The following is a 27003-nucleotide window of genomic DNA, read 5'->3' on the forward strand; positions in this document are numbered from 1 at the left end:
CTGTGAATTGAAATTCATAAGAAATTGAATATGCTGTGGTTTTATATTACCATTTGTAAACTAGAAGTGATCAGAACAGAATTCATCCATGATTTCACTTGAATCAGGTGGCTTCACCTCCTCTGGTTAGGGGTTAAGCAAACCAGTCTTTTATCAGTTAAACCTCTCAAAGATACAATTCGGCATGGGACAATATTAAAATTTAATTTCACGATTATTCTTGCCAAATACTTGTGAATTGCGACATTATCCCATATTATCCCAACAATCATTTAAATGTGCTTAAAACTATTAAAATGGCGATAAAACTTACTGGAATCACTTTTCATTTTTAGAGAAAAATATTTTTGTGCTGCTGATCTTTTCATTTCTTTTTATATTTTTTTGGTGGACATCCTTTTTAGTGAAAAATCATCAATCTTAAATAAGATCAACATAAATCATAAGATCTCACTGCATGTACGTTTATAAGTACATTTTCAAAAGTTATTTTTGTATTATATTTTTTAAACCAGGCTAGATTTTTCGCTTTTTCAAGTCAGTCGTTATGACTATTTAGGATTATCCTAATAATGGAAATCCGACACCATCACATCCCCAAACATTATATGATTCATTATGATTCTGAACTCACGGCAGTCCCATAATCCACAGCAGGTTTGCTTAGAATGTAACTGTTCACATAAATATTCACACATATTCACCAAACTATTGTGAATCAGGACAGCAAGTCGTAACTTTTCTACTGAAATAAAGCTGTGCGTTTGTTGTGACAACATTTTCACATGCACATAAACAAGTGTTTGAATTTGATATGTTTCTCAATTTTTGCACAGCTGCGAACAAAGTGGATAAATTCATAAATTATCCAAAAATTACATTAACAGGGTTTTGTTTTGCTTGCCAGTATTGAATTTCACATTTGAATTTCCCTGCAGTTTTTACAAAAGGTAATATATAAATTATTTCAGATATAGAAGTTATTTCTTAACATCATTTCACAAACTCAAAACTTTATTCGAACCTACATACAACAGCGGAGTGTTTGATACTAAAAAGATGCAGTAGATTTGTACTGGTGTAGCACTTATCTTAAAATGGCCAGTAGGACTTAAATGGGCTTTATTTATATACTCAACACATGCTTTGGAAATACAGTAGGGTGGTTAATACAAACCTTGTTTTTAGGAATAAAGAGCCCCTTCATGTCGATGATTGTTCGTTTGTCCCGCACTCTGCTGTCTTTAATCTCCCAGCACACATAAGAGGAGTGAAGGTACAACTACAGAGAATATTCATTGTCTTTATATTCGACTTCTTCTCGACCTATCACTACTTTTACAGCAATACAGTTAAGCAGATATTAACACGTTAAGACTTCTGTAAGGACACACGTCCATCGACGTGAAGCCTGACCATCATTGAATCAAATCCTTTTGCTTCTTGACAGGAAATACTGAACAGCAAACAGTGCCTGAATCTAGTAGCAAACATAAATATGTCATCACATTTGATGAACATGGGCATGGAGTCACTTTGTTCATCTACACTGCGTTTATAGCATAATAAGTCTTCGCGGCACTTGAATACAGATGGCTCGTGTCGTCTTGTCGGGCTTGAGAAAGTGTTTTACCTCGGATTGACAACATCATTGCTGTCCACAACGTTAACAGGTGTGTGTGTACAGTCAGAGAATATATTAGCATGCTGTCGGGGAGAAACAGAGATTCTTTTGCCCAGCAGGAAGCTTGGAAGATTTTGTATATCTGCATGTTATTTACAACACTGATTAAGACAGAGTACAGGACAGTGTGAATTGACCTAAAATCAGCTGATAGTTTGGAAAATGACAGGATTTGTTATATGTTTTGCAGCAGTGATGGAGTCCAGTAGGTGTTGGGGTAAAAATGTGTGATAAATCACATCCTCATATTAACAGTTTCAAAATGATGTATAGATAATAATGAGGGAATAGATGGTATCCATATCTCAAATTCGTAGTTCATAGTTAATCAGTTTCCTCAAATCAATTTTTTTGTGCCGTCAAAATACTAAATCGTGTTTCAAAAAGACAATTTGCATCTTTAAAGTTTAAGACTTGAAGTTTTGATCCTCTTAACCTGTAATACACATGAATCTCAGTTGAAGATCACAGTATAGCCTAATGAACAAAACAAAAGGCATGCAAGTGATTAAACTGCTGATATGAAGAATTGTTTTATCATAAATGAAGCCCCAACCCCAACGGGCTCCATGTGTAACAGGAAAGGTCATATCCAGTTGGTGAGGCAAAGGCCCAAAGCGTTGATGTACTGTATGTGAGTCCGTCAACAGTCAGCCACAGTTTGTACCTTCTCAGGTAAGTCCAGCTGAGAAATCCTTCAAAAGTTTGCATAATATTGTTCATTTATCGATTCAGGCCAGGAGACCAGTGGTGGTTTATGTGCTGAAATCAAGTTAATAGTCTTGTGTCATGTTTTCACAACATTTCTACCAGGCAATGATTATTCTACAAATACAAAAAAAGTACAAAAAGATGCTCTTCCATTTCATGTGAGATTTTCTCCGAAGTGCATCTCTAAAAGTTATTGATGGTCTGTTCATGTCAGACCCTTCTCGATGCATACATCCAACCTTGTATGAGTGGTAGATGGAAGCTGTGATCAATTCTTGAGAGAAAGACTTGAATGCAGTAAATGGGAAAAGTAAAGGGTCAATACCCGAGGTATAGGGGCCAGCACATTACTAATCTGTCCATCCAAGTGCTGAGTTTCATTCAAGAACACAGTATGCCATTCAGTAATCCACTCAACATCCTACGACTCACTTTTCCCCCCTGACTTTTCATTGGTTGTGGCTACTTGGCTCTGTGTGTCTGGTAGGCAGCAGGAAATGGGGCTTGGGGTGTAATTGAAGGGAGTGATTCGGGCGGCCTTGCTGGGGGATCCTTGGCGGAAATGGACAACTCCACCCACGTGGGTGTCTGACGTTCCAGTGGAGACAGTGCTGTGACTCCTCAGTGAGACGTCTGAATCTCCATCCTGGAGGTTACTCCCAGAGGTGGCACTAATCTTTCGACGCAGCGCAAAGTGTGCCACTTCTTCTGAGATTACCCGAGCTGTTTCGACCGCAGGAGAGGTGCTCGAGTTGGTCTTGTTCGAAAAATCTTCTGTTTGGACTGTTGCATCACTTGTTTTTCGAGATGCAAGTAGAATTGTTGGTAGTTTTCCTGGAAGAGCTGCTGGCTTGGGCTGTTCCTCTTCAGGAGAAGGCACCAGAGGTAATGCATTGGCTGGCAGAGTGCTCTTCAAGATCTGAGGTACATCTTCATCCCTGATCCTCCTCCAGGTAACTCTGTCATTTAGCCGTGATGCAGACCTCTGCCCTTTCTTCTTTGAATCATCCTCACTCTTTGCTCTTCCACTTGAATCAGATGAAGATGAGCGGAGGGAAGAACGGCTGGCCACTCGGCTCAGTATGTTAATGCTTGGTGATGAGGCATGTCGTTTAATGGTATCTTTGTCTTGTTGCTGCCTGGTTCCGGCCACTCTCCCAGGCCCATTTCGTTGAGCCACCCTGCAGGGGCTTTCAGAGCTAGTTCTCCTGGCTGGACGTCTTGCAGATAGGTCCCTATCACTGGAGGTTGCTCTAGAGAGGGTTGAAGTCTGCTTCTGAAGGCCACGGTCTGGCCTCTGGACTTGCTGTGTTTGTCTTGGACTTTTTACTTGCACCCTCCTCGGGGTTTGCACAGCTACCTTAAGTTCCTGACAGCGTGATGAGCAAAGGAAGACAGCTGAAGCTCCAGGAACTGCTCTGTTGGGGGATCCATTCTGAGATCCAGGCATGTTGCGTACAGAGCCATCACGTCTCAGCAGAGTTTGTGATTCCTTAATGAATGTCAGCTGTCTCAAGAATCCATTGCGCTCAGACTCACCGCCACTTGAATGGACAGAGGTCATCCTTACCAGTCCAAATCGATTGCCAGGCGTCACCCTTTTCCCATTGACCTGATTGCTTTGTCTGGTTTGGTTAGTTACCAGAGGTGACAGAGGTCTGGGCCTGACTGAATTTTGCATAAAAGGAATTCGAACAGGTGACTTTTGAGTTTTAGGAGGTGGTGACTTTTCATTTTGATTCACAACGGTAGAGCGTCCCTTTCTTTCAGGGGGACTACTAGCTGGTGGGCTCCTAGCTGGGGAGGCATTCTTTTTTTTCTGGATGGATTTATTTGTCTGAATTGGGGATGTTATATTCTTCTGTGACTGCTTGGACGGTGTAGAGCTTTGCGATGATCCAGAGGAGGAACTTTTTGGTATCCTTGGAGGTGGAGTAGAGCTCCTCTTTGGCAAAGAGAATTCGGTGTCCTGTGGGCGACCTAATCGGTGAAGGCTCTTTGATCTGTGCTGAGCAAGGTTTGGGTTCTTTGGAGCATCTGTCTTAGTTGGTACTTTTCTTGGAGGAGGTCTTTGTGACGGAGCTGTCTCTTTTTTCGGTGTATAGATCACTGTCCTGCCTCTGAAAACCACTGGTAAATTTGGAACTGGCTTGCGCTGAGCGAAGTCTAGAGGTTTATTTGCCTTCTTGTCTTTAGCAAACTTCCTTTCTTTTGGTGTAAAGCTGGATGTTGACATGAATGACAGGACTGATTCAGTCTCTTCAGAGGATGGCTCCTGAGATTTTGATTCTTGCAGCCTACTGACAACACAATCAGCACCTTCTTGTATGGCTCTCCATTCAACACTATTGAGGTCTGAATCTTTATCCCATGCTGTGTCATCACTATCCATTTCCTCATCTATGTTCCACCCATCAGAGGCCTTTTGTTTTTGTGTTTCTGCTTTCTTCTTCCTGGCAGCAAGCCTCCTTCTCTGCTTGGGCATTGCAGATGTTATGCATTTCTGAAGGAGGTCATCCTCTGAATCCATGCTGACAGAGCTTGGTGAGCTTGGATCTTCATATTGGCTGTGGATGTTCATAGTCTTTGTTTGTTTCATCATATTCAGTGTTTTGTTGTGTCTGTTTTTGTACCATATTTGCTGGGCTTTTGATTTTTGATCCTCAAACTCTGCATCACTCAGTGAACTAAGTGAGGAGCTGAGCGAGTAACATGCCAGGGATTCATCCTTTATCAAATTGTGTTTTATCTTGTGAAATCCTCTGGGCGTTGCATGGGAATTATCAATCCTGCCAATATTTGTCATGCTCCGGGAAAGAGTATTTCTACTTGATTCCCTAATCTGTTTTCTACTTGTCCGCTTCATTGCTTCATTTTTGTCAGTGTAGAAGCTATTACTGTCCTCTGAAGAATGTGTCACTTGTCGAAAGATTGTTTTTCCTTTTTGTGATCCCACATTAAGATTACCTTCCGTGCTTTGCCTAATGACGGGCAGTTCCAGTTTCCTGACTGGATCTTGACCTTGCCTCTTCTTTTGTTGGTTAGGAGACTGATCACGATTTCTTTGCTTTGCCACTCTGTCGGCAACCTCTTTGCTTTGCATCAGCACCCTCTGAGTGGGAATTATATGTTTTGTTGTTCGGTTCATTTGTATCTCAGGTGGATAGTTCATCCTGTTGGGTTTATGGAAGTGTGAGAATATTCTCAAGTCTTCTATCCTCTTTGCCTCATCGTCAAACATTTCCTGTTTGTTCATTCCCTTGGCGGTGCAGTCTTTAGCCCCCCTCTCCTTCACTGGATACTGAAGTGTTTCATCACTTAGCGATGTTGTGCTGGAGTAGTTGACTGGTGTACCTTCCGCAGAATCAGTGAAGGATGAATCATCAAGTTTTAAGTCCTTTTGAGGGATGACAATTCTCCTACCAGGACATATTTGGGTTTTTCCATTTGGAAGTATCATGTACATTGGAAGAGTATGTATCGGATGCTTTCGGATCTGGGAATTGAGAATATGAGGAGGGATGGTTGTCATCAGGGAAGATCTTACTTTTCTGAACTTGGAGGGCATTGCTGAGTTGATGCATTCCTTTAAGATTTCTATGTCATCGTCTGAATTGCCCTCACTGTATCTCTCACCTTGGTCGAATCCTTGCTCATCCTCATCGGGGAAAGGAAGATTTTTGTCAGTTTGCTGGAGTAGGGGGGTCAATTTCAGCTCCACATCTTTTTGTATGTAGTGTTCATGAAGAGGAAGAGCACTTAAGCTTGAAGCACAAGAAAAGTTCTCAGTGGGCTTTTCCACAGTGAAGTAGATCATGGTGTCCAGGTCAGGAGGAAGGTTAAACCTCTCTTTTGAATCTGCAATCTCCATGAAAGTTCGCAGGCTACTTTCCCATTGTCCTGCTGTTCCCGTGGCCTGTGCTTCTGGTCCGTTTGAATCAATGCAACATGGGGTTTTACTTCGACTAGGAGGCATTGTTTGTCCTGGGCTGTCTGGAAGGTCACTAGGGCTTATTGTTCCATCAATCATTTCACTGCATGGATCACTTTGGATTGAGCTGGCAATAGAGGGAGACTCAAAGCTGCCCAGTGAACTGACTGAACTACAGCGACTCATTACCAGGGGTGTCTCATGTATGTAGTTCTCGGATGAACTGGATGGAGATCTGTCTTCAAGTATAGCTGGTGAAGCTCCTCTAAGGAACACTTTTTCCCTTTTGGCAGGACAGGGAATCTCAATGGGATCTGTCTCCTTGCTGGGGAAGGTTTTTGAGTCAGTCATCAACAGCTGGCTGTCACTCAGATCCTCCAAGGTTTCATCCTCTTCAGCTCGCTTCACCACTTCTCCATCCTCCACTTCAATTATTTCTAATGAAGAGTCACTCTCCAGCTCATTCTCACTTTGTCCATCCAGTGCCCCGTCACCAGAAGAGAGGGAGGACAGTGAACTGCAGCGGGAGAAGCAAATCGGGGTGTTCTCCACTGAGTACTTCTGGACCGTCTCCATCAACCCCATAGTGGGGCTTCTGGTGGATGTCATTGGAGAAAATTTTGTAATACTACCCCCAGTCATCACAGTAGGTACCCATGCTTGCCTCCTCATCGCTTGGGCAGCCTGTACATTGATGGCCGTCTTTGCTACACCAAATTTGGCCACACTCTGAATGAGCGGGACCTGTTGATAAGAAGGAGAGAGTTTAATTGAAGTCATGCTGACGTCAGAGGAGAATTTAGTGGATGCACTGACAGGTGTTAGTACAGGTTGATCCTGGTGCTTTTCCACATCTGTGCTGCTGAGCTCCACAGCCGTCACATCGTTATCGTCCACAGAATCTCTCTCCGGAATATCTTGCTGATCAGTCTCCTTCAGGACAGCAGGTACATTAAGGTAATCTTGATGAGCCACTTTGAGATCAAGCTGGTTGGGTCGTTGTTGCATTGTTAGAGCTCTTGGAGCAGGTCGCATCTGGTCTTTGCTGCCGCAGTAACCATCACTGGTGCTCCCACTGTTTAGGCTGTCTGTTGATACACTTGTTTGGGCAGTTTTGAGGCGCAAGAGAGCGTGGGCTCTACTGAGGCGTTCCCTGTGGGCCAAGCTGCTTGTATCAGAGAGACGGCAGGGGGAGCATGACTTTGCCCGGGCTTCATTGAGATCATCCAGCCCGTAAGGCCAGTCTGCCAGGTGGTCTTCAGAGCTGAGGCTAAAACTATCCTCTGAGGATGTGTGCATGGTGATGTCCTCCACTAACCTGTCAATTTTGGCAACGGTGTTGGTGATCTTTTTTGCGAGCTTCTCTGCAGCGGCAGATACCACATCATCAGCAGGAGCGCGCCTCTTCTCGACAATCTGAGGCATATCTATGTCCCTCTCAGGTTCACTGTCTCTCTTGCGTGGTTGGTTTTGTATGAAGTTAGAGTTGGTAAGGAACATGGACAGCATAGAGAAGCTACCAGTGTCCAGGCTACTGGAGACGTTAGGGGCCTCGTCATCATCAAAACAACCAGAATCAGATGCATAATCCTTCGCCAGACTTTCAATGTGTCGTAGCGGCTTGTTGAGGGTCAGGTGCTTGGGGCTCTGTTTCTCAAGGGTATCAAAAGTCTCTGCAAGGTGTTTAGCATCCAGCTCTGCCTCCAGAGCTTTCTGTTTCCTCATGTAAAGTGAGGGCATGCAGGAGCCAGGGGATACGACTGCAGTATCCTTATATTTCAGGGGGCGATTGGTGAGGAGATTCCTTAAAGCTGCGGCACTGCCCATGGCTATCATCTTGTGCTTGGAGTGGATAAGGTTTCGCAACATGCTGACTGCTCCGAGGTCCCACAGCAACTCCTGATCTTTTGGACTTCGGGCAGAAAGGTTCCAGAGAGTCCCGCAGGCATTGCTCACTATGGTCAGGCTGTGGGAGCGTAGGTGCTGCAGCAGAGTCTGGAGACAGTTGTGGTCCCTGAGAATTTGCCTGTGAAGTAAGAAAGCAAAAGACATTTTAATACATATCTAAGTGGCTGACAAAAAAACTTAAGTTTGACTCCTTTTTTAGGGGTCAGCAGATGGTGCTAAGTAATTATCACATAACCTGATTCCTACTTAGGCATCACTGTGATAGCTGAGAAAACACAATCCACTGATGAATACCATTAAATGCAGTTGAAAGCTCCAGAAAAGTGGCCCTTAAGTTTGGAATTTGGGGTCAAACTATTTACAATGTCAATGTAATTCCTTAACTATGTGACAGTCAGTGTTTGGGTCTCAGAAACGTACCTGTAGTCTTCACGTGTGGCAACCAGACTCGACACGTTTCGTAGAATTCCTCCTCCGCTCTCAATGATTGCGAGCGAGTTGGTTTGACAGCGGTAGGTCAGCGTGCTGACCAGGAAGCCCAGAGCACCATCCACCGAACATATTGCCACCTTGTTGTCGATGCTGTGAGCAGACAGATTCCACAGAGCGCTCAGGAGGCTCTTCAAGGTTGACTCCTGGAAAACCAACGAGACAAAAAAAGGAGCTTATATTGGCCATGTTTACAAACACAAAGCTTTACACACCGGTGTGATGAATAAATGACAGACAAAGAATCACCTGCTACAACGATCTATAACTACTACTTCAAAATAAATCTAAATCCAGCCACTGACGTTTCATGTATTTTATATCCAGCAAAACATCTACAAGATAAAAAAAAAAAAAAAATCTCTTTTTCAAACCTCCTCACATAATGTCCTCTGTGTTTTGTGTTACCTTGGTGGCCTGCAGGGCGCAGGTCATCAGTGCAGAAACGCAGCCGATGTCTCTGAGGACTTTCTTGCTGCTGATGTCAGCCCTCCAGGACAGGTTCCTCAGGATGCTGGAGACCACCTGATGGAGCTCCTCACTGTCAGAGGCCAGCTGGGCCACCAGGGCCTGCAGACAGCTCTTCTTTGAACACAGAGTGGCCTGAAGGGGAACGAGGTCGGACAGACAGACAGGAACATATGCCTTATTGTCCAGTCTAGATACAGCATCATTTCTCAATAGTATAGTATTTCATAAAAAGTTGCAAAAAATAATGGTTTAACATGTCGAAGAGGTCATTGCATACTATGTCTAAATAAAATCATAAAAAGGTAGTGTGTCATAGAACAGCATGTCAAAAAACTTCAAAAGTTTCCTGACTGAGAGTGGCAGAAAAGGTTGTGAATGACCCCTCTCACCCTGGACACCAATCCCCTCAGGCAGGAGAGGAGACCTCAAGACAAGACAAAACTGTTCCTTTCCATCTGCAACTGGTCTCATCAACAATGCCCGGGCCCACTGATTCTTATCCTCTCCCATGAACACTACACATCCAGTAAAGTCTTTATATCTGTTTATATGCAGCACACATCTTTGGGGATATTTCTCTGTACATTACCTTTTATTTGTATTCGTATACTGTGAAACTTTGCACATTACTTGCAAAAAAGTTTTCTTTTATGCTATGCACCAATACACATGAGGACATTTGTTGAGAGTCAGTGCAGTCTTTCATTAAAAGTCACAAAAGGCATTGCATATTGGCATTGTATGTCATTAAAGGTCATGGTATAGTATGTTGAAAAAAGTAATTGAAAAGTCGTAGTCTAGTATGTCAAATGGTTATTAAGTCATGTTGAAAAAGTCATCAGTAGTATAATGTCAAAAAGTCACAGTAAATTATGTCTGAAAAAGTACTTAAAAAGTCTTTGTACACTAAATATGTACTAATGTACTAAATATTCACAGTATAGTATGTTGAAAAAAGTAATTAAGAAGTCATAGTATAGTTTGTCTGAAAAAGTAATTACATAGTCACATTATAGTATGTATAGTCTCTCGAAAAATATAACTAATTAATAATAATTAAGAATTAAGAAGTCATAGTATATAGTATGTCTAAAAAAGTGATTCAAAAGTCATAGTATAGCATGTCAAAAGACCACCACAGTGTCTCTGTACCTTGTTGACGACGTCTCCAAAGGTGAGGTTAGTCACAGCCATCCCTGCGTAGCGGCGCAGAGCCATGTTGATGGGGTCGTTCTGCATACCGTACATGTCCTGGTCCAGGTGGATCAGATCAGCCACCACCTGCAGACCGCCTGGAAGACAACACAAAAACTCAATATGACAATATGTCACTGATGTTTTTTTTTGGGGGGGGGGACGACTTGTAGGTGCTTGACGTACCTAATTCATTCATGGCCCGCCGGTACTCCTCTTCAAAGGAAAGCTTCATGATAGCGCACATGGCCTGACAGAGCTGAGGGTCCACAGGTTCAGGGATGTCTGCAGAGAAGAAGAGAAAACAGAAGAGGAGGTGAGGTTTCGTTGGAAGCTCATTTACAAATGACAGAACAAATCTGTGTGTTTTTCCCCAGAATGCACCAAAAACAACCTCCACCTGGTCACGTGGCCACAAAATTGATGGGAATATCTTTTTTTTGTTATGCAAAATAAAAAATTTGACAGTGGCGGTTGAATTACCCAGATCATCAGTAATACCACAGCGTTAAAAAGCACAATTTTTAATCAAAATGTAACTTAAGTAATAGTACAATAGTATTGGCATCAAAGTATAATTAAAGTAAAAGTACTTTTAATGCAGAATGGCCCAGAGTACATAATTAGATTATAATATGTATATATATTGATGCATTAATATATAAACACCATTGCAGCTCGTCCAATTGGAGCTAATTTTAATGACTACATACATACAGTATTTCAAGTCAAACACACTGTTGACTAAAGTGCTGAACAAGAAGCAGATAAAAACAAAGCAAAAAACAATAAAGACTGAAGAATGAAGATGAAACCTCAGCTGTGATTTAGTTGTTTCCATCTTCTGGGCAGGTTTTATATGAATCAGTATCTGTTCCAGAGAACAAAGACTCGGTCTGGTTCTGAGCATATGATTGGTTGACCTCAGTGCTCCATAAGGTGGCACCATCCATTTAAAACCTTAAATACCAGCAACGAAATCATAAAATCCGTCCTGAAGCGTGCAGGAAGCCAGTGAAGGGAGGCCGATACTGGTGATAGAATAACCGATGATATATAATAATTTATCTTCATTTATTGGTTTATTTTGTATTAATCAGAGCTGTCAGACAAATGAGAAGAGAACATGACTCACCAGTGGTTTTGGTTCCCCCAGGTGACGGTGTCCCCGTGTGGCTCTCAATCCAGTCCCAGCCGCTGTCACAGTAGGTCCGGATCTGCTCCAGCAGGTGGAGCACCCTCATCTCCCGCCGGGCCTGGCCCTCGTCCTGCTGGGAGTAGATGATGTTGTGGAGGGCGGCGCTGGCTCTGGATTTGGCCTCTCTACTACAGCCCGCCGTTGCTCCGCCCGCCACCGTGTCCCCGGGTCCTCCGCCACTGCCATCCGGGGCTTCATGCAGGATCTGGACCAGCAGGGGGACACAGCCAGACTTTCTCATGGCGATGCAGCTGTCCTGAGAGCTGGACATAGCCAGCAGAGTCCGAGTCATCTCCTCCTTATCTCGGTTAGCAAGCATGGAGAGCAGCCAGAACACCATCTCCACCTGAAGGGAATCATCTTATTAATATCATGATCATACTATCATCATAGCTACATTTACTCATTGACTATACTTATCTACAAATATTATTTTCATTGTACTCTCTATCTGATAGCTTTAGTTACTTTACAAATCAGGATTTTCAGAACAAAATATATGAAGAGTTTATAAAATATAATGTTTTTTTTATAAATTAAATTACTAACAATTTCTACAGCTGAAACGACATGAAACACTTTTTTTAATGTAAAAACATAACTTTTACTTAAGTAAAGGATGTGATATTTCCTCCACCACTGAGATTAGGCTACATGATCACATTTATGGACAGATGAATTATTAATTGTTCAGTCTGATCAGTATGTGTTAGATTGTACTCTGTGGACAGTCATCGGAGGGTCAGTGATGTGTTACCTTGCTGCCTCCGTCTGCGGCGTCTGTTCCTGCTGCAGCAGCTGACGACGTGTTGTTATATGGTTCTCCAGCAGGGGGCTTCTCTGCTCCAGACAGCTGCACACACACACACACACACACACAAATAAAAGACAGAGGGATGAGGTGGAGAAACTGAACAACCAATCTGATCTGATTCTCAAACAGATTTCCAAGAAGAGTTTCTGATTCCTGTCAAGAGAAGATCAGAATGAGCTACAATCAGAGACTGTATATAAGAAGTGGACGTAGTCATGGTGACGTCACCCATTGGTTTGTGGACTATGATTTTGAAGCCTCGAGTTCGTAATTTTGGCCGTGACCATGTTGGGATGTTTGCAACCAGTGAAGGAAGTGACCATTGACTGTGGAGGAGCGACAGGTGGATCTGATGAACACAAGTGTCAGAGCGGCACCCCAAGCAGAAACCTTACTGGATCTGGATCCATCTAGATCTGGTCTGAAAGTGTTAACAAAGTTAGCTACCATGATTCAAGGTCAACCTTATAGCTTAGTGTTAAAGTAATGTTAGAAGCTAATAACACTGGTTGCACAGTAGCGAGGCAGTGGTAGCGACCTGTCAATCACAAGTTAGCCCCGCGCTAAATCATCCCCTGCTTTCTGGTCTGTGTGACTCTAAATGGACCATAATTGACTAAATGAACATCATGCTGTATTGAAGTGGACTTGAGGCCATAAAGTCATGTTTACAATGTTTACTGAGATAAACTGAGATCGCCCCCTGATGGCCACTAGAGAGAATGCAAGTTTAAGGCCATTAAGGCATTGGCTTTTCAGAAGCAGGGGATGTTGCCTGAGTGGAAAAACTGAACAAATCTAATCGGATTTTGAAACAGATTACCAAGTAAGGTATCTGATTCCTGTCAGAGATGATCCAGTTATATCAGAACGGGCAGCAAGTGTGGTCAGTTCTGGGCTGAATGCCAGAGAAGAGAAAGGAAAACAACACTGACCTATTTCTGCTTTTAGTGTTTTTATGCCAACGGCTGAAGAATTGTTGTTTTATTACAGAAGCACTAGTGGAACAGCCAGACTTCCACAGCACTGTCAGCGCTCAACATAAATCTGACCACAGACACTTCTGACTTTATTATTACCTTTTGTTTTCTTTTTGTTTCTGAATTGATTAAATCTTTTGGTAGGATGTCTAAATGTCATCATTCAGTTATTTTAAATACCTTTATTATAATCCATTCATTGTTATTTTTGTGTTTTCACTGTGAAAAAATTCAAACCACAGACTTTATATTTTTCTCATTCCATCAGATGGACGTAATCAACTGCTGCTTTATTTAATCATTTAACACAGAAACTGTAAAACGTTCATTTCACCGCCTGCTAATCCTCACACACACACACAAACACACACACTCGCACACACACACACACACAAACACACACTCGCACACACTCACACAAACACACACACGCACACACACACTCTTTGTCTGCAGACAGTCTTTGGCACACACACATCACACCCTGAAGGCGTTGCCATGGTGATGGGATGGATAGAGGGGGGATGAAAGCTTTGATACGACTCTCTGAGGATTTCAGTCTGAATCCAAATGAAGCTGTCTCTGTGTGTGTGTGTGTGTGTGTGTGTGTGTGTGTGTGTGTGTGTGTGTGTGTGTGTGTGTGTGTGTTAGAGAGAGAGAGAGAGATAATAAAGGAAACCTGAATTTTCTTCCTGTGTGTTTGTGACTGAATGTGGCTCTGATCCAAACGTCCTCCATTAAACAACCAGCTGCACACATGACGACAAAATGGATGCCAGCGAGACGAGAAGAGAGAAGGAGAAACATTCACCACTTCATCTACTTTTTACTGATTCATCCGCCGGCAGCAGCAGCAGATACACAAGGAAACAAGTAAACAATCTCTGAACTACATTATACACACTGTTAACATATCCAGCATCCTTATGCTGTTAATAATGTCTGCTAAACTGCCATTATGTGTATTCACGCCTGCACTAATCATCGTTTTGTTCATATCGACCCCTTAATATTTAAATTACCACTAAACTATCTATATGACTATGCACTTGCGCCAACAGCAGGACAAAATGCAGACATGTGTATAATATTTTAATCATATACACAGATTTCCACGAAACACCCTGATCTGATTCCTGCTCCCCAGAGGACAACCCCTTTAGATGCTAATGATCTTTTTGAGCAGCTACATCGTGCTGCCATCCCAGAATGATTGGTCCCAGTGAAAGATCAGTGAGTCGTGTGAATCATCCAGAATAGCAGGGACTCTGAAATAAATGTTGCTGTGGAATGTTTTAAATGTTCTTTCAGCCCAGTGAAGCTAAACTCCACTCACTGCGGAGTAGCAACCTGGGAGACAGAGATCTGAAAACCCGGTGACCTAAGACTAAAACTATCTGCAGGGACAGATACAAGGAATGTGTGTCTGTGTTATTTGGGCGAACTTCAAGAATAAAATAGTTGGAGTTCGCTTTTCTATGTGACGCCGATGTTTTCATCTCTTTGCTTCCTCGTTGTTATTCTCAGGGGAAGCTGGCAGCAGAAAAGATGAACCGACTCGCTCTCTTTATCTCAGACTCTCTCGTTCTGTGCCAGCCCTGCAGCCTGGCAACAGCCAATTACAGCTCTGCTCTGAGACCTGGTTTCTCTGCATAGTAACGAGCCGAGATGGAGAGCGACAGAGTGAAGAAGAAGAAGAAGAAGAGGAGGAGGAGGAGAGTCGTCTACATCTTCAATGTTTAATTTAAATGTAGAATCCATGGTTTTATATTGTGTTTTTTTCTTAATTTCTTTGGTGATTAATGTGTACTACCCAACAAGTCAAATACTCTGTTCTGCAGTTGTCCTGCATTCAACATGTTATGTAAAGTATTACCATTAAAATATACTTAAATTACATAAAATGAAGTTGAGTAGAAGTACTTATTATGCAGAATGGTCTATTTAATAAAAATATGTATTATTTTATTAGATTTTAAATATTGATTTAGTCATGTGTTCATCATTTTTAATATTGCAGGTAAATGTGGAACTCACTTAATTACGTTATATACTGCTGGCTAGCTTAATATTTCCCTCTGAGATGTAATGGAGTAGAAGTATATAGTAAAAGTAAATACTCAAGTAAAGTACATTAAAATTGTACCGAATGCTATCTTCTTGGACCACTGTTTGTTTTATTTACATGTTTTAACAGCCAAACTAATCTTCTTACTTGCCTTTCTGATATTTAATGGTGTGCTGGAAATCCATCCATCAGTTTTCTATCATCACTTATCCTTTAGGTCGGAGGGGTTTGTTGACCAAGTCAATATTTTACAGTCGTAACTTATTTTGCTTGTTAATAAAATCTCGTAAAAAAGGTATTAATTTAAATTTAAAATTATGTTCCTGGAATATTTTAAATCTTGTTTTGTAACTGTTATGAAAGCATGCTTCTGCATAAATAAAATGTATTTATTTATTTATTTTAGTTTTAGAAAGCAAATGTTCTCATCAGTAAAAATAATTTGAACCTGAAAAAAGCTGCTTTTGTTTGGTTTTGTATGCCAAAGGTCACATTGAGGCCAGCCTGCTAAATAATGAATAAGCAGAGCCTAGATGATTTATTATTTATGAAATCAGACCTTGCCCCTCTCTCTCCAATGAGCATGAATAAATATAGCAGCTGACTGATTTAAATTGCTGTTTCAGTTGCTTTTATTGAACAGATCTGATAAAGTTTAACTGTCACAGATTAACAAATGACAATTTAACCAGGAGAAGTAAATATCTCATGAATATTTTTTGCCTGAACTACTAACATTAATGAAAAATAACCAACATGTCTGAACTTTTTCTTCATCAATTGCAATTGTGTTTAAAGAGATTCAATTGTTTTACAAGATGGAATAACCATTTGCACACACACACACACACACACACACACACACACACACACACACATACACACAGTAGTGTTGTAGTTAATCTTAAAACTTAAACTACACTTATACATTCACATTTAATCCTGAATTTAAGAGCCTTGGTTCTTAGAAAGCTTGTAGTTTTATAGTTGTATATTATTATATACAAATGGATTATCATTACAGTGGAAATAGGAAATAAACTAAATCTAAAAAAAAATAAAAAATAGTGTAAAATACTAGTTTGGCAATTTTGAACAGGACAGAAACTGACAGAAGATTTGTGGTATAATGAAAGAAGAACTGAGTCGGCCTACAAGCAGCAGTTTCTTTAAAGCAGGAACAACCAGAGAGGAACAACCCAAACTCCTGCACTCATCAGCCAATTACAAGCTGAGCAGTCGGAGTTAAATATGGGGACGAACTGGTCGAACCAGAAACATGTTCAGCTGAATGAAAGACTGTGCCTGTCCTTCTTAAACAGAGAGAGAGAGACAGAGAGAGAGAGACAGAGATTACAGCCACAACAACTTAGCCTGGATGTTTGCTTTTTAGTAGATGTGTTGTGATTTTAACTGAAGAATCGGACGGAAGCATGGAGACTGAAGAAGCTGTAAGTATCTGACTGAGACTGACTGAACCACATTAGAAACTTTAATCAAGTCGGCCATGAACAGAGAAGTGTAGAGAGTTCACTGTAGGTGTAGCGTTCAGCCTCTATAAACAATATTATCATTGTACAAATGTCTTACAGCTACTCCAACTGGAGGATTTTCTGCTAGTCACTGTTTCATATGATTGAATTATAAGAATTTATTTTCTGGACTAAATAAGAAGTTTGAAAATGTGCCATTGCATTGTGTTAACAATGTTATTCTGTTAACCTTTGATGGAGTGAAACGTTTGAATCTATCATCAAGCTAGCAGTTCTGTTGAGGCTGCACTTACCTGTTAGCTAAATGCTAACATCAGTGTACTAACATGCTCACAATGACAATGCTAACATGAGACGAGAGCTCGTCAAGGACAAATCAAGTCAAACATCTGAATATTACTGTTATCTTTCACTGACTTTGTTATTGTCTATTTGGATCTTATTTTACAACTTACTTCACATAATAACTCCTATCAAAGCATGAAATACTCTTAGCTTATTTATTCATTATTCATGGCCGGGTTCACCACTCTCACAATATCTTGTTTTTTGTCATCAAAATAAACACAGTAGAGTAAAAAGTATAGTGTCAAAAATATTTGCTTGTTGAAAATATTAGTTAATATTAGTGCATTTTTGAAGATCATTGTTGATTCATATATATATATATATATATATATATATATATATATATATATATATATGCATTCTTATGTTGTTTGAAAGTATTCTAAAGTGGTGGTTTATCTTATTTATTAATGTTATTCACGGTCAAGGTCAGAGGTCACCACTGTCACACACAATTGTGAATGCAAGAGAATTTCAAGTTTCTCAGTGTAAAATCACCACATGATACTAATTCCATTCGATTTAACATGTATCTGATAATGCAGGTGTTCTCTGAAGTCCCCGAGGATACAAACAAAGAAATATGTCTCGTTGAGGAACCTCCACAGGAAAATGACCAGAAAGTGCCTGAAATACATCTCCAAGAGGATGAGATGGCCAATGAATGTGACTCAGAAGATCCAAAGGACAAAACCACAGGGACAAAAGTCTTGCTTAAGGCGAGTCAGGAGGAAAAAAGATCCATAAAGGAGGACTTCAGCCAGTTCAAGGCAGAAGTGTTGAAGATGTTCAGGGAGAAAGACACAAATCAATCAAATCAGGCAGGAAGTAAACCTGCCCCCAGTGTGCTCAACATTATGAAGGAGGACTTGAGCCAGTTTAAAGAAGACATGACCAGCGTCTTCGGCTCATCCAAAGAGACAAAGTCCACAGATCCTAAAACCAGTCCATCGAATCAGGCAGAAAATAAACTCGCCCCCAGTATGATCGACATCATGAAGGAGGACTTGAGCCAGTTTAAAGAAGACATGACCAGCGTCTTCGGCTCATCCAAAGAGACAAAGTCTACAGATCCTAACAACAGTCAGTCTGCAGAGAAGACGATCAACCGCTTTCTTAATTTTAAAGATGATCTCTCAAACGTTTTCAAAATCAGCCTTTCAAAGGAAAGAGACAACAAGGGTGTCACTGCAAAGGAAGACTCATCCAATACCTTCAAGAGTAAAGCTAAAAGGACAGATGAGCCCTTTTTACAGAGTCTGTTCAGAAGAGACCAAAATACTTCCCAAAAAGCAGAGAACAGTCAGGAAGTAAAAACGACACTTTCAGAGACGAGCGAGAAACAAATGCATGCTGGCTTTAGGGGAAACCTCTCAGAACAGAATGATGAGACAGTCAATTCCCAGAAAATCCATGACGGCATTAGTGACAGGATGGATACGGTGGAGGACAGTGAAGTGGATAGAATTGTCTCTGAAGAGACAACGACAGGTCTTTCTGAAACACAACAGACTGAGGAGACAATTCCTACATCAGTTGCAGGTAGGTTCGATCCTTTTCACTCTAAAACTGACAATTGAGGAGAAATCTATAAACCTTTGAATCCAGATTAGAACAACATCCATCTAACCATCAGGTACAGATTTAGCCCTTCCCTGTGTAAATCTGGTAAGTACATTTTTATAAATCAAACAAGTGATGGAAGCTGGTGGTTGGTGCTCGTGGCTACTAAATGTAACAGTAACACTGTAGAATTTTCCAATACTAACATTTCTGTCTGGGTTGTGTTCAAACAGACATATGACAATCAATCAATCAGAACACGTTGCACCATTCCTTGACTGTGTGTAACATGTTTGTACTATATATCAACTTTACAGCTGAGCAGAGATGGGAAGAGTTGAGTGAAGACTCCTCTGTGGTGTCAGCAGAACAGCAGATCAACAACAGAGAGGAAGAAGAAAAAGAAGAACAACAACAAAAAGAAAAACAAGAAGAAGAACAGGAAAAAGAAAAACAAGAAGAAGAACAGGAAAAAGAAAAACAAGAAGAAGAACAGGAAAAAGAAAAACAGGAAGAAGAACAGGAAAAAGAAAAACAGGAAGAAGAACAGGAAAACGAAAAACAGGAAGAAGATAAGTCATCTGAGACTCTTCCCTGGGAGCCTTTGATTGATCTCTTTAGTCTAAGAAATACAAACAAAGACGACATTAGGTGAGTCGAACTAAGAAGACGAAGGTAAAACTACGTTGTAAAATACAATAGGTCATGTTGTATGATGTTGTGGTTATTTCTGTTCTTGTAGGGGTCAGCCGGAAGGAGACTTGTGGTTGGTGAAAAACTGTAAGCTTAAAAAGATTTTATATTTTTCTGCTTCACATGTGGCAAAATCATGTGGCTAACAGTCTAAAAACTTGAAGGGTTCAATTTACGATATGAAACAGAGAATAGCACCAGGAACAAGAGAATATTTGGAGTTTTTACTGAAGAAATTGGTATTACTATTCTTCACATATCAAAATGAATTGCTGATCATGTTCCTTGTTTTGTCTCTCAGTTGCCTGTTATTTGACCTTAGACCCCAACACTGCAAACTCAGAGCTCCATCTAACTGACGGCAACAGGAAGGCGACTCGAGTGTGGTCAGACCACCGGCCCTCTGACCACCCAGAACGGTTCGAGCGTTGCCCTCAGCTCCTGTGCAGGGAGGGGCTGCTGGACTCGGTGTACTGGGAGGTGATGTGGAGCGGCGGTGCCGACATCGGTGTCACCTACAACAGCATCTCCAGAGACGGAGACACAGCGAGCTGTCTGCTGGGACACAATGAGCGGTCCTGGAGTCTGGAGTGTTCAGAGGGAAGCTATACACCGTGCCACAGTAACAAGAGATTCAGGTCCTCCTCACCGCGACCCTTCACCCACAGAGTCGGTGTTTACCTGAACTGGTCTGCAGGCTCTCTGTCCTTCTACTGCGTCTCCCATGACACCATGGTCCACCTTCACACCTTCAACTCAACCTTCACTGAGCCTTTGTACCCAGGTTTCTGGGTCTGGGCCTATGACGGCTCGGTGTTGCTGAGTCAGGTGGAGTTAGACTGGGAACGACTGCTGCAGTGAACCAGCGAGAACAAGTTGAGACCATAGACTTTATATAGGAAGTGGACGTAGTCATTGTGACATCACCAGTGGTTTGTGGACTACGGTTTTGAAGGCTCGGTTTCAGCTTTTTGGCCGTCACCATCTTGGAATATTTGCAATCACTGAAGGAAGTGACCATATTTGGACTTTGGAGGAGCGACGGATGGATTTGATGAACACAAGCAGCAGAGCAGCAACCTTACTGGATCTGGATCCATCTGGATTCTGGTGTGAAGCTGTTCACAAAGTTAACTTCATAATTCAAGGTCAACTTTACAGCTAAGTGTTAAAGTCATCTTAGTAGGTAACTGCATTGTAAACATGGTAACACGGTAGTGCAGTGTCTGTGACTCTAAATGGATTAGAATTTACTCAATGAACCTAATGTTGGATTGGAGAAGACTTGAAACTAGAGATTGAGACCTAAACTCACGTTTACAATGTCTACTGAGAATAAGTCAAGTGAGTAGTAGTCATTTTCTCATAGACTTGAATGCAATCAGACTTCTTTTTCCAACTAGAGGAGTCGCCCCCTGATGGCCAGGAGAGGGAATGCACGTTTAAGGCACTTCAGTGTTGGCTTCACATCGGGGTGGAGTGGAGGGCTCTCCTAAAATACATGTAACGCAAAGAATGTTGTTCTGGATAATCATAAGTAGCAGAAGATTTGAGCATCAATCAAGCTGGCTGGTTGATCCAACTGCTGTCTGGAGATTAATTCATACATTATGCCCAAGATCCATACATATTAAAAAAGTAAACCATGTTAGTGTTTCTGAACCAACTCCTGAGCCCTGTAGACACATGTTATGGCCTTACGGTCCGATCATAACAGGAAGCAAACAGGTATGTAGCCCTTGGCATCACACAAGTGATCTGTCACCAATGTCGGTTGCAAATATAGTATCTGTTCAAAATATTTGTGAGATTGTCTATTAATGATTGAAGATTTCAGATTAAGCTCTTTACTCAGGCTGGAACCAACCCGGTCCAACTTGGTCCGATTAGTCATCACAATCAGATTCATGATCCCAGAAACACACTCATCCTTATGGCTGTCCCAACCTTTAGCTGACAACACTTGAAGTACATCTACAAGAGATACCTGATATGAAAAGACTAAACTCCCAACAGTAGGTTTTTGTATCAAGTGACTTCTGAAAATATTATGAAGCCCAGAATGAAACACTTATGAACCTTTACATTGACTGTATTTCCTGTCTGCTGTGTGTGTGTGTGGGTGTGTGTGTGTGTGGATTTATGTTGGTGTGATCCATCTGTTTGTGTGCATAATGTGTATAATGTGTATAATGCGTGTATGTCTGACCTGTAGCTGGGTCTCTTGACTCCCTCGGGCCTCCTGCAGCTCATTCTCCAGCTGCTCCAGACGAGCTACACGCATCTGCAACACACACACACACACACACACACACACACACACACACACACACACACACACACACACTGTGAGTTCAGACTGTCCAGATGTGCTGTATTTCCACCAACCAGTTTTATGTGTTGCATCCCGGGTCAACATTGATTCAACAATGTTTTTCTAAATTTAAGATTTTAAAGCTGTCATTAATAAAAAATATTAGAAGATTTAATCTGCTGTGGCTGGAGGTGTAAAACCCATCCAATCAGCAGACTCGGACTCACCTGTGTCCTCTGAACCACCTCGTCGCTGGTACCGAAACGTTCCTCCATCACAGATTGAACCTGTTGGGCTTCAAACTCCAGCTGCTGCCGGATCAGATCCATCTGCAGAGAAAACTACAACCACAACAACACAGAGTTCAGAGGTCAGGACAGATCTGACAGTACGATAAATAAAGCTGATTTACTTTCTTTGAGTCTTCTATTTGTTACTGTAATCAGATGTTTATTTTAATAAACTGCTTGTTCAAATCAACAATTGAACCTTAATCAGTGCCAACTTTGTTGACTGATTAAGTAATTCATCAAACTAAACATCCATTCTCTAGTTGCAGTTTCTCAGTAATCTATATTATGGACTCTGGGAAACTCAGAGAGACATATTCTCACGCTTGATTAATCAATAATGTAAATACAGTAATGATTAGTTCTTCTAGTCTGCTACATAGAGACTCAGAGGGAAATATTGTGTTTTTTTTTACTCCATGTAACATATAATCAACAAATAAATTATCTGTGGTAAAAGTACACCAAACTTTTACTTAAGTAAAAGTAGCAATACCAACAAGAAGAATTACTCAGTAACAATTAGTCCTGGATTCAAATTTTTACAAAAAACTACAAAAGATTTGCATGAAACTTGATAAAAAGTAAAAGTACACGTGATGCAGAAGGCCCATTTCATAATATGATATCATTGGATTATAATTATTGATGCATTGATGTGTTCAACTATTTAATGTTGAAACAGAACAGAAAATGGAAATACTCATGAACGGACCACAAAATTGTATACAGTACTTGAGGTAATGCACTTGGTTAATGTCAATCACTGCTGTCCTCACCGTGTCGATGCGAGGCAGTTGAGCCAGCCTCTGTGACAGCGCCTCCAGCTGGCTGAAGTACCAGCAGCGCTCCCTCTCCTCCCGGTCGATCTCCCCCAGCAGGAGGTTCCTACAGACGGTCACACAGATGTCACTGTTAGCCTGGCGGCTGCTAACGCTCCACACTCCGGCAATGGAATAAATATGCTCTTAGAGCTTATTGTAATAATTTTACTTGCATATTTATTTAAGCATATTTCAGTTAAACATCATTTAAAAAAAGTTTAATATTGCTCGACTATTATTTGGTGCTATAGAAAAGGTCAAGACTCAGTACAGTACTGGAAAATATCAGCGTTGGAAATCTCTCACTCTAAACCAAAATGATGGTTCCACCAACGTGATCTCCAGGAGAGCATCAGGAATCCTCTCACCTCTCCTTGTACAGCTCCTCCTGGTGGTGGTCGCTCATTCGTCCATCCGCCCCACTTATCACAGCTGTTTTGGGCGGCGCTCCGTCCAGGAAGTGATGCGGCAGCATGATGGCGGCGGACTCCCCACCGGTTGCTGCACTCAGACGGGACGAAGCCCTGAGCGGACTCCTGGCTCGGCTCACCGCCGAGGAGGAGGAGACGGAGGAAGGAGGCAGGGCCAGACGGTCGTCTAGCTCCGCCCCTCCCAGACTGTCAGCCATCAGCCTCAGGTTGTGAGGTTGGTGCTTGAGCTCGTAGTAGTTGGTGAGGTCCATGTGGAGCTCTGAGGGAGGAACGGTACCAATGATAAGTCAGGTATCAACAGTTGATCGGTTGGGATTAAGGGCTTTGCTCGTGGGCACCTCAGTGTTGGTAATGAGGCGGGGGGAAACCATCACATGATCAAGAAAGTAGAGAAAACTGTACATTTTATGTATTTATGCCTGTCTTTCCGTCTTCCCTTCTTCCTCTCCCTCTCTCTCTCCCTCCAATCCTTTCCATCCTTTATTCCTTCCTTTCCTTCCTTCCTTCCTTCCTTCCTTCCTTCCTTCCTTCCTTCCTTCCTTCCTTCCTTCCTATCTCCCAGCTATCCCTTATCCATTATTTCTTCTGGCAAACAGAATTGGACTAAAGCCTATAATCACATCATCTGTTGATCTCAGTTGGAGTTAATGTGATTTTTGGTCCAGACAAACTCATTGACATGAATTACTTGTTTAATTGGATCGAGTCATAATGAGGCAGTCGGCTACAGCCAATCAGGTTAGCTGATTGAGTCGATTCATTTCTCTGTAAATGATGATTGGTCCCACTGGAGTCTCAGGAATCACCTCCTTTTCTTGATACTCAGACTTTAAAGGAACATTACAACACTTTGGTAAAACCCTTTTGTTGTCTGTCACATGAGAAGATGAATATCGTGAAACTGATCCCGACCTTTGAGTTGGTGCAGCACGTCGCTCCTCCCAGACGAGGCCAGTGTTCCCGCCTCCTGCTCCAGTTTACTCTGCAGCTGCTTCAACACCTCCTGCAGCAAAAGAGGAGGAACAACCACCGATTAGAACGTTTGATTCAGATACAGAAACAACGCTCCTCAAAACCAAAGCTGTTGTGTTTGTGAACTGTGCCATCTTAGATCATATTCAAGGTTAATTCATTTGTCCTTTTACAGCACAGGGTCAACCATTAAAATGTAAGCTGTAGCCCCTTCACATGATACAAACATACAGAGATGAAACACTTCTTTCAGTCACTGACCAACGTTTGTTCAGAGAATTCTCCTGACCAGCAAGAATTGTTTCATTTGACATTTTGATTCAACATCATTATTTAAAGGTTTGTTAGTATAAAGAATATCAGAGTCACTCTTTTAACACCCACCACCATTTGTCTGTATATGTAGAATGTAAACGCCTCATTAGGACATGAAATACTCAGCAGTACTGAGGACATGTCCTTGTTAAATCTCAAAAAGAAAATGGAGTTAAATGTCCTCTGGTTCCTTTTTACTCTTATTTCAATAATAAATCATCAAAACACCAAAAAACATGTTCAGAAAAATGTAAGATTCCATCCAAGCTTTTTGAAAATCCCATAAAATAGGTCAAATCCACAAGCAGCAGAAACTTCATCTCAGAATAAATAAATAAATAAATAAGGTATTCCTTCGTGTCCAGAGGAGCTTCTCCTGCTGATCTGAAGGACGTCCAAGATAAAAATGTCCCTCGTCCTCCTGCAGACTCACCTGCTGCAGGTGAAGCAGTCCAGCTGCTCAGTGTGAAGCTGTCCAGCATCCTGATTCTGATAAAACCAGATGAGCTCAGTGGGATAATCCAGCTGCTGTCTGTATCTGGACACGTGAGCGTGTGTAGTCACATGCATGTGTGCATGTAGATGCGTGTCTATGTGTGTGCAGCTGATGGGATTTATGTGCAGCAGGCTTTGGGTCTTAGCCTGAATCCTCTCTTTCTGTGTCACTTCATATTTATTGATTATTTTCCAACAAGTGTAGTTAATTTCAGATTCAGTTTTTATTTGAAACCCTACATTTAAATACAACAGAGGAAGTGAGTATACAGATAGACCATTACCACTTTTTTTGTCTATGGCAACAGACTGTTTAGGGACTGTTGGTTCGAAAAAACCATATCTTTAGATAAGAAAGGTTCACCTTGGGCTCGCTTGTGATGGATGTTTGGTCAAAAGAATATTATAATTGTTTACAACATTCTTTTGACCAAATGTCTGATCAATTAATCAAGAAAATAATTGTCAGTTTAATCATTAAGTTTGCAGGCTGCCTATAAATCACTGTGTGTAGTAGTCTACCTCGTACTACTGCTGACTTGATAAACCAACCATCAGTGTACCGCCCGGCAGGTAAAGCAACATGATTTGAAAAAGCAGAAATAAAAAAAAACATTGTAAACCAGTGGTTCAGTCCTTTAAAACGGTGCCAGTGCTGCCGATGGTGTTATTGTTGTCATTGTTGGTAATGGTGTTGTTGCTCAAGCTGCTGATTATTTTGTTGCTGATGGTTTTGTTGATTCTGTTGTTGGTGTTTTTGTTGGTATTGATCAGAATGGTGTTGTTGTTGTTGTTCGTGGTGTTGTTGTTGTTTGTGTTGGTGTGGTTATTGGTGTTGTCATGGTGTTGTTGGTATTGTTTATGATGGTGGTGTTGGTGTTGTTTGTGTTGGTGTGGTTATTGGTGTTGTCATAGTGGTGTTGGTATTGTTTATGATGGTGTTGTTTGTGTTGGTGTGGTTATTGGTGTTGTCATGGTGGTGTTGGTATTGTTTATGATGGTGGTGTTGGTGTTGTTTGTGTTGGTGTGGTTATTGGTGTTGTCATAGTGGTGTTGGTATTGTTTATGATGGTGGTGTTGGTGTTGTTTGTGTTGGTGTGGTTATTGGTGTTGTCATGGTGGTGTTGGTATTGTTTATGATGGTGTTGTTGGTGTGGTTATTGGTGTTGTCATGGTGGTGTTGGTATTGTTTATGATGGTGTTGTTGGTGTTGGTGTGGTTATTGGTGTTGTCATGGTGGTGTTGGTATTGTTTATGATGGTGTTGTTGGTGTTGTTTGTGTTGGTGTGGTTATTGGTCGTAGTGGTGTTGGTGATATTTGTGTTGTTGGTGTTGATCATAATGGTGTTGCCGGTATTGTTTGTGATGGTGTTGTTTGTGATGGTGTTGTTTATGATGTTGTTGTTGTTGGAGCATCCAAACTGACCTTCATGCCGATGGTTTCTGTCTCCAGTTTGTTCAGGTGGTTGGAGTTGTCCTCCAGCTCCCTCCTCAGGTGGGAGTTCTCCTTACGGAGCGCCTCCACCTGGTGGGCCAGCTGGTCGTAGGAAGCCACAGCGTTGGCCATCTTCACACTCTGCAGCGCCTCCTGCAGGAACACAGAGCAAGAGAGTGATAAGAGGCAGGTTTTATTAAACTGCTTTACATTGATGCAGTTTGACACTTCCACACAGGGCGGTGCTCCTTCGGTGTGAACAACACACATTCACATCACGTCGGAAATGTCCGACACCTACGAGATCTCCCAAATAAAATCCTACTGACAAAAGAAGCTGATGAAGTCTGTTTATCCTGTGTGACTACAAGCTTCACACTCA

At 41.6% G+C, this 27003-nt stretch overlaps 2 protein-coding genes across 2 annotated transcripts; one reads left to right on the forward strand and one right to left on the reverse strand.

Moving 5' to 3' along the window:
- Positions 1 to 1117: 1117 nt before the first annotated feature.
- On the reverse strand, positions 1118 to 26779 carry apc2 (APC regulator of WNT signaling pathway 2). The gene is made up of 13 exons (XM_084012327.1): positions 26613 to 26779; positions 24317 to 24407; positions 23342 to 23663; positions 22929 to 23037; positions 22087 to 22200; positions 21755 to 21829; positions 12344 to 12439; positions 11524 to 11932; positions 10575 to 10673; positions 10347 to 10486; positions 9132 to 9326; positions 8655 to 8869; positions 1118 to 8352 (listed from the first exon to the last, which is right to left on the reverse strand). Exons 1-13 carry the CDS (start codon positions 26751 to 26753, stop codon positions 2817 to 2819), a joined length of 7542 nt encoding a protein of 2513 aa, XP_083868453.1. The 5' UTR covers positions 26754 to 26779; the 3' UTR covers positions 1118 to 2816.
- LOC311015202 (uncharacterized protein) lies at positions 16771 to 21415 on the forward strand. Its single transcript, XM_084012328.1, has 5 exons — positions 16771 to 16899; positions 17835 to 18831; positions 19170 to 19503; positions 19595 to 19632; positions 19847 to 21415. The coding sequence occupies exons 1-5, from the start codon at positions 16882 to 16884 to the stop codon at positions 20404 to 20406; spliced, it is 1947 nt and encodes a 648-aa protein (XP_083868454.1). The 5' UTR covers positions 16771 to 16881; the 3' UTR covers positions 20407 to 21415.
- Positions 26780 to 27003: the final 224 nt, after the last annotated feature.

This window comes from Eutrigla gurnardus (assembly GCF_963514095.1).
Source record: "Eutrigla gurnardus genome assembly, chromosome: 6".
Classification (NCBI taxonomy): Eukaryota; Metazoa; Chordata; class Actinopteri; order Perciformes; family Triglidae; genus Eutrigla; species Eutrigla gurnardus.

Coding starts and splice junctions, on each gene's coding strand:
- apc2 (XM_084012327.1), bottom strand. CDS start 26,753: ATGGCCAACGCTGTGGCTTCCTACGACCAGCTGGCCCACCAGGTGGAG. Junction 21,830..22,086: donor AGGTGGTTCAGAGGACACAG/GTGAGTCCGAGT, acceptor TGTGTGTTGCAG/ATGCGTGTAGCTCGTCTGGA. Junction 9,327..10,346: donor TTGGAGACGTCGTCAACAAG/GTACAGAGACAC, acceptor GTTCCCCTTCAG/GCCACTCTGTGTTCAAAGAA.
- LOC311015202 (XM_084012328.1), top strand. Junction 19,504..19,594: donor ACAAACAAAGACGACATTAG/GTGAGTCGAACT, acceptor CTGTTCTTGTAG/GGGTCAGCCGGAAGGAGACT. Junction 19,633..19,846: donor CTTGTGGTTGGTGAAAAACT/GTAAGCTTAAAA, acceptor TTTGTCTCTCAG/TTGCCTGTTATTTGACCTTA.